The sequence below is a fragment of the Nematolebias whitei genome, chromosome 18 (assembly GCF_014905685.2).
Source record: "Nematolebias whitei isolate Nwh7 chromosome 18, NemWhi1, whole genome shotgun sequence".
NCBI classification, from domain to species: Eukaryota; Metazoa; Chordata; class Actinopteri; order Cyprinodontiformes; family Rivulidae; genus Nematolebias; species Nematolebias whitei.
The window spans coordinates 14,677,221-14,687,366 of NC_056515.1; the positions used below are offsets into that span (position 1 = coordinate 14,677,221).

General features: G+C 41.0%; 1 protein-coding gene across 1 annotated transcript; it reads left to right on the top strand.

Annotated features, from left to right (window-relative positions):
- Nucleotides 1-7,963: 7,963 nt before the first annotated feature.
- LOC119425053 (G2/M phase-specific E3 ubiquitin-protein ligase) lies at nucleotides 7,964-9,814 on the top strand (the record flags this gene model as incomplete). The annotated part of the gene is made up of 5 exons (XM_037692579.1): nucleotides 7,964-8,303; nucleotides 8,405-8,586; nucleotides 8,709-8,881; nucleotides 8,984-9,198; nucleotides 9,555-9,814. Coding segments are annotated over 5 exons (1,170 nt in total), but the record flags the coding sequence as incomplete, so codon positions are not given.
- Between the last annotated feature and the right edge of the window lie 332 nt (nucleotides 9,815-10,146).

The window sequence follows — 10,146 nt, forward strand, 5'->3', positions numbered from 1 at the left end:
CACAAACCAGAATGCTGACGTCACACCTGCTGAACCTGGGGTTTGTTATAAACTGGGAAAAGAGTTCAGTTCTCCCGTCCCAGATGATCGTTTATCTGGGAGTGGAATTAAATTCAGTCACTATGAGAGCCCGCTTATCACAACTGAGAGCCGAAGCTCTGACAGCTCAGCTCCGCCAAGTCGGACCCTGCAGTGTAGTAACAGCTGTCTCGATCATGAAATTTTTGGGAAGGATGTCTTCAGCTCACGCTGTAGTTCCGCTGGGCTTACTTTACGAGACGCCTTCAGAGATGGTTCGCCCACCTGCACATAGATCTGGTGTGTCAGAATAGGCAGAAACTGTGCCCCCTTCCGTGGGAACCTACCTGAATCACTGGGGAACCCACCTCACTCTGTCAGAGGGAGTTCCTATCAGCAGGCCTACGTCACATGTCTCAGTTTTCACAGAGGTCCCTGTCAGGCTGGGGAGGAACATGCCTGTCTCAAGCGGTGGGGGTGCAGCGGACAGCTCACACGTCGGCTCATATAAACGTTTTGGAATGTCTCACAGTTTAGAATGTGATTTAGCACTTTGCTCCCCTGTTGCAGAATCAACATGTTCTGATCCACACAGACAACAGAGTTACTGTAGCTTACATAAACCGGCAGGGAGGCGTGCGCTCAGCCCAACTGTTACGCATTGCGAGACAGCTGCTGTGTTGGGCACACAAAAATCTGCTCTCCATCAGGGCAGTGTACATCACCGGCGTCCTGAACAGGGGAGCTGACATAATGTTGAGGGGCAGTCCTCGCCACAGAGACTGGAGCTTCCATCCCGAGCTGATCTCTCGGATTTGGAACAAGTTCGGCCTAGCAGCAGTGGATCTGTTCGCCACAAGAGAGAACGCCCAGTGTCAATTATGGTTCTCACTGAGCCCACGGGACGACCCACCGTTTGTAGTGGATGCTTTTGCCCACAGCCCGTGGCAAAAAATGCTCCTTTACACATTTCCTCCAGTCCCTCTAATATCACGGTTTCTGAATTGAGTCCGGGAGGAAGAACTGTCAGTCATCCTTGTAGCCCCCGAGCATGTGAGCGCCCCGTGGTTCCCAAATCTGCAACGTCTGTTATCAGGCCAGCCATGGAAACTGCCGTGGATTCCTTAGATAGAGAACTTTACTAATTGGCTTTTATGTATGTGAATGTTTCTGTAAACTGAATTGAATTGACTTGAAGGACGATACTCTTCTCCAGGCGAGAGGAGTGATCAGGAGTCACCTGGAAATAGGCCAGCACCTTTGGGTCTGGCCGCTGAGCGGATCCGCTTAGAGAAGATGGGTCTCTCTCAAGAAGTGGTGCACACAATCCAAGACTCACGAGCCGCTTCCACTACAGCGCTGTACACATCAAAGTGGACAGCTTTCAGCGCTGGTGCATGGAGAAAGGTGTAGAGGCCATCTCATGTCCACTAGGTGGTGTGCTGTCCTTTCTGTAGCAGCTGATGGACAGAAATCTAGCGTTCAACACAATTAAGACTTATGCTGCAGCTATTTCTTCTTGTCACGAGGGCTTCGGTGACAGAACAGTTTTTAATCACCCGCTGATGAAGCGTTTCCTAAAAGGTGTATGGAGACGCAGACTGGTATCACGCCCACTAGCTCCACAGTAGGATCTAACGATGGTTCTGCGCGCTTTGATCAAAGCTCCTTTCGAGCCTTTAGATCAGGTTTCACTTAAATTCCTGTCACTTAAAACAGCCATGCTGTTGGTTTGACATCAGCAAAGAGAGTGAGTGATTTATCTGTGCTCTCTGCTGCCCCATCATGCCTCAGGATTCAAGCTGATGGCAGCTCAGCTGCACTGAGACCTAACCCAGCTTTCATACCAAAAAACATCACAGGCTCATTTAAATCGAGAATGATAACATTGGAGGGTTTTTATCCTCCTCCTCACAAATCAGAGGAAGAAGCATAATCTCATCTCCTCTGTCCCGTGCGCACGCTGGCATGTTATATAGCACGCACGGCCCCTCTTTGTCAGACTCAGCGTCTGTTTGTGCATTATAGGGACACATCTGCAGGTCGCCCTTTATCCACTCAGCGCCTCTCACACTGGTTGTGTGAGGCTATTTCTGAAGCTTACAGAGCATCAGGACTGGATCCTCCAGAGAATCTCAGAGCTCATTCCAACAGAGGGATTTCATCCTCTACAGCTTTGCATGGAGGGATGACAGTGGAGGACATTTGTACGGCGGCCGCTTGGTCATCGCCTTGTTCATTTATTTGCTTCTATCTGCGTGATGTTTCTGCCTTCTCCATGACCCATTCTGTTCTCAGTGTTCTAACAGAATGATTTTTACTTGTTTCATAGGATTTTCGTTTTAAACTCACATCTGACTGCATGCAATTACAGTGTGAGACATTTATTATCAGTCACAAGTTCATGACTGCTGTTTTTATTGTTACTAATCAGCTCATGACTGTTGTTACCAATCAGTTCATTTGATTACTAATCAGTTCATTTAGTCATTAATCAGTTCATATTGAAGAGATGTTAACCTGCTCTGCTCATCGTTACACGGTTACAATTCGTAACCTCTGTTCTTTTCCATTCTCAGCAGCAGGACTGCGTTTCAGCCTTCCCTTTTTCCTCATCGGAGACCTTTTCTCTCCGGGGTGCTCCTGTGCATGGAACGCGTAATTATGCACACAGAAGGCTGAGTTGATTAAATATTTTTTGGTGCAAGCAGGCGCTTCATATTGTGTCTGAATGGACCCAGTGAAGCATAGACTACATCCTGCGTGACAGCCTTAAAGGGCGAAGCCTATACGAAATAGAACGTTGGTTACGTACTGTAACCCCAGATTCTATGAGTATAGGCACAGCCCTTTAAGCTCTGGGCCTCACTGGTTCCTTAATGGCTGAAGAAAAAAGCTATTTGGGAGCCGATTACCCAGTCTCACCATAATTTATACGGGCCGGGGGTGAGGCCCACACAGCAGGTGGGCGTGGACTAAAGTTCTTTCAGTGCTGCGCTGCGCACGAAGGGATAAACCCACTAGTGATAGCCTTAAAGGGCTGCACCTATACTCATAGAATCTGGGGTTACAGTACGTAACCAAGGTCTGTTGACAAACACAAGGAGGCGTGACTCTATTACCCCCATTTTACACTCCCTTCACTGGCTCCCTGTTGTTTTTCAGGTGAAATTCAAAGTTTTATTTATTGTTTTTAAGTGTTTAAACTCTATGGGCCCATCTTACCTAAGCAAGCTGCTGCAGCCCTACACTCCATCCAGAGCCCTGAGGTCAGCCGACCAGCTCTTGTTGGCTGTCCCTAAAGCTAGGTTGAAGACAAGAGGTGACAGAGCTGTGGCAGCACCCAAACTGTGGAACAGTCTCCCTCTGTCCGTGAAGCTCTCTCAGTCAGTAGATCAGTTTACGTCCAGACTGAAAACGCATCTGTTCTCCCTGGCCTTCACTCAAATTAGTACCTGATTGACCCGAGTTTTAGGGAAATTGCAGCAAATACACAATAGCTGTCTTAGTTTTTATTAGTACTATTGTTTTATTGGTATTTTACTGCACATTTTATCATACTTTTATCTTTTAAACAATTTTATTTCGTTTATCATATTTTATTATAATTTATCTACAATGTTGTATTCTTGTGAAGCACTTTGGTCAACTGTGGTTGTTTTTAAATGTGCTATATAAATAAACTTTGAATTGAATTGAATTACAGTAAATGTCACTGATATTATTTATTTTCCACTATGACTGCCTTTTTAAATAAAGTTAGTGGTGAAAAGTTACAATTTGGTAACTCCTTTTAATCCATTGGTTAAATGTTAATTTAAAACCCTAACAAGAACAGCATTTTAACTGTTTTCCTCCTTTGTGTTGTATTTCTGTGTAAGGTTCTCCCAGAAGATGAATGAAACTCCACTTCGTCCAGAAGTTGTGTGCAGTCATGCACCTCAGCAACAAATGAGTGAAAATATAATTTCTATAAATGTATCTGCTTTTGAAGTACGTGTGTGGTTGTGAAACATGCATTCCAAAATGTACATGTGTTTACCTTTAGTTTGAATAAAACAGTTGCACCAAGTTTCACCTTCTTTATTTCAATAATTAAGATCCTCTGTTTAATCTCTAATACTGAGAAATATTTTCATTGTAATGTCACCTCTACCAGTCATTATTCTATTACACATAAATAAAACCTAGGTGTAGTGACTGTTCTTTGGCAGCTTACCAGTTTAGTGTTTTATTGACATGTACAAAACATAAAAACATGCATGTTGCTGTATCGTTCCTTCTCCAGGAGGAGACTGATAAAGTTCTAAGTAAAAGCCTATAGAAATTCAAAACAGTTTAATTGTGGGTGATTTTATGTCTTTTAATGAAAATTACTACATACAGCTCATCATAGTGGGCTACAGAATAAATACCAGATCAAAAACACTCTTCAACAAAGAATGATGGAGACCAGTGTAGTTTCTGAATTTAAACAAACTGGAACAGATTGCTTGTCATATGGGACTGCCCGATTGGAGCTATGAGGTGCCGTTTAGGACATAATCAGTATTGTCTCACACACATTAGTATTGTCTCTCACACACACTAGTATTTTCTCTCTTTCTCTCACACACACTAGTATTGTCTCTCACACACACTAGTATTGTCTCTCACACACACTAGTATTCTCTCTCACACAGTACTACAGACTCGGTCACACACACTCACAAGACCAGAGAGAAGTGATAAATGTGTGTGTGTGTGAAATAATACTATTCTGAATGAGCGGCAATAGATTTGTGTATGTATGCGAGTATGTGTGTGTGTTTGTGTGAACCAATACTAGTATGTATGCGAAGTCTTGTTTTTTTTGTGTGTGAGTGCAACATGTCCCTGAAGAGGCGGGGCAAAATTTGAAGATCGGATCGCGCATGCGAGGATCTCCAGGCGGCAGCATTTCAGCAAGTTGTCAGCTGACCACAATGTGCTCCAGAGAAGACACAACATTGGCTAACAGTTCTTTGAGTAAGGAAAGAATTGGTCAAGCAACCGCAATTTTAAATAGTATTTTATCATCAACGGATGCAACAAGTAGTGTGACCTGCGCCTTAAACGAAAGAGCTCCTGTGACCGCCCGCAGCGGTTCTGCTGAGACAGAATTAACTTCTAGTTTCGTGCTGGAGCAGCTAGCCGAAGTTCGACGGTGTCAACAGGAAATCAAGGTAAAATATTGCTACACAGTAAAGAGTTTGTTTTCTGAATAAATATTGTGCATTTTATTAACCCGTCTCTCGGGAATCCTTGTACGGTTCAGTCTTTGGCTTTTACGTTTCAAAATAAAATACTACGTTCTGTTGATGTAGCGCTACAGGTGTTGTGCCGAAAATTGCACCTTGCAGTAAAACGCGCCCACGTTCCGGAATTAGTTTCAGAGCACTTATTTCGTAAAAAATTCAAAGTGCTAAATCAACTCCTGGTGTTTATTACTTTCAGAGACAACACATTTAAAACACTGCATTTTGACACAACTGACATTTTTACAGCAACAAAAACTGTCTTTGCTAATCAGTTGGTATTTCAAACTTGAAATAAATAAACAGCTATGGAATTTACACTGCCAATATTACTCCTAACTATACTAACAAACATTGTTTAATATTTTGATGTAACTTATTAGTAAAAACAAACAAACGAAAAAACTGTTCAGACGTGCTTGATAGGACAAACAAGCGTTTCACAGCCAGGGTACCTTTTTGGACACAACAGTAAATAAAGAAACGTAGTGCTTTGTTTCTCTAATTCAGTTTAAAAAAAAAAAAAAAACTAAAACACATACCCCGATTATTATGTTTTTATTTCAATACGGAAAAAAACAAAGAACAAAAAATCCAGGGATTCTCAGGTCTCGACCTAGCTTTTACTGTTTACACACAGACAGTTGCAAGTATTACTGTGATGCTCCTAATGCTGACAGTTGTTGTTCTATGACAGGACCAACTTTGGGTGTCCTGCAGTTCCACGTTTCCAAGCCCAGCAGTGCTTTGGACCTTGGGCTAGTAACAGGAGAAGAAGGTAATGTGTTTTTTTTGTTCTTCTCTTAAGATTATCAGCACAGCTGGTGCCTTTTTATTTGTTATTCCTGAAAAGAGAAATTACTGATCTCTGTTTGGATAATTGGCATCACATAACACATACATAATAGCACTGTCTGTAACGGGGTCCCCAATTCCAGTCCTGCAACTTGTACATGTGTCTCTGGTCCAACACGCCTGAATAAATGACTGAATTACCTATTCAGTATGCGGTCAAATTTTCAAAAGTCCTGTTAACGACCTGATTATTTGACTCAGGTGTGTTGAAGCAGACACGTCTAAAAGTCCAGGACGCTGCTATAGGGTTCATGTGGTCTCCATTAAAATTTTAGAATTCGTTGGTTCCAATTTAAATGCTCGCAGCCTGTTTTAGATGCATGGTTTATTTTGGTAATATTGGGATTTGTCCTGCTAAGTACATTAAATATGCTCCCCTCATTGTTTTTCAGACCCAAAGGGATCCATTACCATGAAAGCTTTAATAAAGATGTAATACTACTTCCTAATGCCACATGTGAAGTGATTTGCAAGCCACCTTTCAAGCAATACTTGCATGAAAATGGTCATATACTGAGTGCCTTTGAGTTCCATAAGTTTTGGGACTATCAGACTATGGTCCAGCAAATTAGAGGTGGCTTTGGCCTAATAATTCCTGAGGATGTCAGGTAATTCTACATTGATAATGTTTTATGCTCTTACTGTATTTTAAGTACTTATTCAAAAAAGTAAGGACAAATAAACTAAAAATAAAAACCATTGAATTTAGCCTTCAGATTCTCATGGGCTGTGGAAATAAACTGATATCTCCAAAACTTCAAGATGGTCAACAACTAAATGGCCAGCTGATCCAAAAGGTCTTCAGATCTAAGGCTCTGTATGTCAGACCATCACAAACTCTTCTTGTAAGTTATTGGATTTTTTTGTGTGTATTTTCGAATGTTTCTGTAATGTTGTCTATGAACACAACAGTACTTTAATTTCTATTCTGTATTAGAAGCATTTGCAAGCTCCTCAGAATGTCAAAGACATCAGTCAACATTTTGCTCTAGAACAGCTTTGGCTACATCATTTGGTTATTAAAGCATTGCAGACCATTTAGATAGTTTAGAAATAAATGTTGCCATGGTCTGTTCAAACATAAAATTCCAGAAAAAAATAAAAATCAGTGATAATTAAAAACACTCAACTAACCTAAAAACTTTTGGTTTCAAAATAAACATATGATATATTTGTTAAATCTTCCAGGAAGATCCTGAAGTAATGAGCACGACTGCATATCAAATATCTCCCCGAACAACAAGAGCCATGGCAAGAAGTAAACAGCTCCACACAACTGAAAATCCCATCTTCTGCAATAATGAGTTGGAGAGTTTTCATGAAGAAATGCCAGGAGTAAGCCATTCTACCTTGTGCCCATCTGACACCCTTAATTCAAATATTCCGCCTTCTTTTCAAACCGCAACTCAGACGACTGCCAGTGTGCATCCTACCTCTATCAGCACCGGCTCATTTGCTACAGACTTCAACCCCTCTGACACCAGTGAAGTCTGCCAAGATGAACCTACTGCACATGCAAGCGCCAACTACACAACTTATTTGTCAGTGATGTCAAATGTTTCTGATCTGTCTTCTGATGATGAAGAAATGAATCAAGCCATTTTGGCCAGTATTGAAACTCACTTGTGAGTATCTACTTGATAAGTGGTTTTAGTTCTATTTTTCTGTCATCTTGGTAATTTAGAGTATGATCATTTGAAATTTTAAAAATGTTTGGGATTAAAGTGCAATACATTAAATAACCTTGTTGTGGCTTTCCAAACGATTGAACAGTATTTTAAGAGTGACCTGCCTTGTTTTCTTTGTGGGATTTTTTTGTGTCTACTTTCAGATCTGAAACTTCACCCAGGACCTTGCCTGTGAAAGACATTCTTGAAGAGTTGTCCCAAAAAATTGACACTGGAATGCACTGCAAGTTTAACATAAATCGTTCTAAAGTTTTAGATGGTGCCATGCATGGATTTAAGAGGGTAACATACAATCCACATTTCTCAATGAACGTTAAATTTTCTGATGATTTCGGAAAAAATGAAGAGGCAGTCGATTTGGGTGGCCCACGGAGAGAATTTCTGCGTATTCTCATTGATGCCTTGGCCATGTCTCCAATGTTTGAAGGTCCAGACGAAAGCAAAAATTTAGCAATGAACAGTACAGGTTTGTTTTGGATTCTTCAGCTTCCATTATTTATTGTCAACATCTGTGGATTCAAATGTATTTCTAGAATTTATTTATTTATTTATTTTTTTGCCATACAGCCCTCAGGGAGGACAAGTACTTTATGGCTGGAAGGGCAATAGCTGTTAGCCTTGTCCATGGAGGTCCAGCTCCACGTTTCCTTTCTCCGGTCCTTTTCGCGTGCTTGGTTGGAGGTCCAGCTGCAGCTTGCCCTACTTTAAAGGATATAACTGATGCAGACCTCCACGAGAAACTGCAAATGGTTAATTCACCTGAAAATTATATTACTTTTTACTTAAGATTTATAGACTATCATTACGTGTAAGGTTTTTCAAATTTATTTCTGAGTGAAATAAGATTGTGTTGTCCATTTGCCCTTTGTAGGTATCTGAAAGTTCGACTCTGGAGGAGCTTCAAAGAGCCACTGATCCTCTTTTAGACTACATGGCCAGCGCAGGTTGCATCAGACTCTTAACAACCATCAGTGATCGAGATCTTCTCATGCATGATCTGCTAATGTTTCATGTTGTTCACCGAGTCCAGGGCCCTTTTCAAAGGTTTAGTTTGCTCCTTATTTCTTCTACTGCATGAAAACAATTAAGCTCAGTTTATTAGTATGAGACTAGGATTAAATTTGTGGTTAATTTAATTTGGTACAGGTTTGAAGAAGGACTAAAGACACTTGGCGTTTTGGATGTTGTGAAGCAACATCCAGACAGTTTTCGGACTTTGTTCTGCCATGAACCACAGCCATTAACTGCTGACATGATGGATGACCTTTTCACCCCTCGGCTTGCTCCCAAAGGAAGTAACAGGAGAAGAGTGGAAGAGACGGTCATTCCTTTGTGGCGAGATTATCTGCAGGATGCAGAAGGTATTTATCAAATATTCTCTGCTTCACAATTTAAATATTCCCCTTGTTACAATGGACATTATGGCCAGACAGGTAGACTTTTACAGCATGATGATAGGGTGTGTCTCCAAAAATTAATATTCCAGACCTCGTGACTTTTTTCATGTTGCCTTTGAAGTTCTCCTTGAGTGGCCATTGAGCCCATCTTGGTGCAGGACTTGTTTCACTGTGGCTAGTGATGCTCTATATTATAAGCTATACTCTATATTATAAGCGTAGTTGTGACGACTACGCTTGTATGAACTATGAACTTTAAACTGTATGGCAAAATGGTACCAAAATGACAACAAAATTAACAGTGTACGTTTTTCCCACAGATGAGGAAGGATCATCCAAGCTTCAAAACATTCTTGTATTTGCAACTGGAGCAAATGAGATACCACCAATCGGCTTTATTCCAGCACCATCCATCGAGTTTCTCCATGAGGGTAGTGAAGAAAGCTCATCAAAACTAATGCTCCCCATGGCCAACACCTGTATAAACTGCTTGAAACTCCCGCTCCTAACAACTTATGAGGTGTTTAAGGAAAACATGGACTTTGCTTTATGGAACACGCAGGGATTTGGGAGAACATGAGGTTTCTGCTAGAGTGACATACACTTCTCCAAGTGTATAGTTGTGTTAAAATAAAACTTAGAGACTGTATGCAAACCTTGCTAAGGCTGGTCCTGTTTAGCAAAGTGTTTTGGTTCAAAAGTTGTTGTAAAATAATGTGCAGGTACCGTTGAATGACTGAACTTGAAGAGTACCACTTTACAATAAGGCTCCTCTTATAGATGGCTAATAAATAGTTTATAGAAACGTTATTAAATCCTCTGTAAACACTTTGTAAAGCTTTAATAATTACTTATTATGCTTTAATTATGGATGACGGAGACAAAATTGACCAGTTCTTTGTAAAATACTGA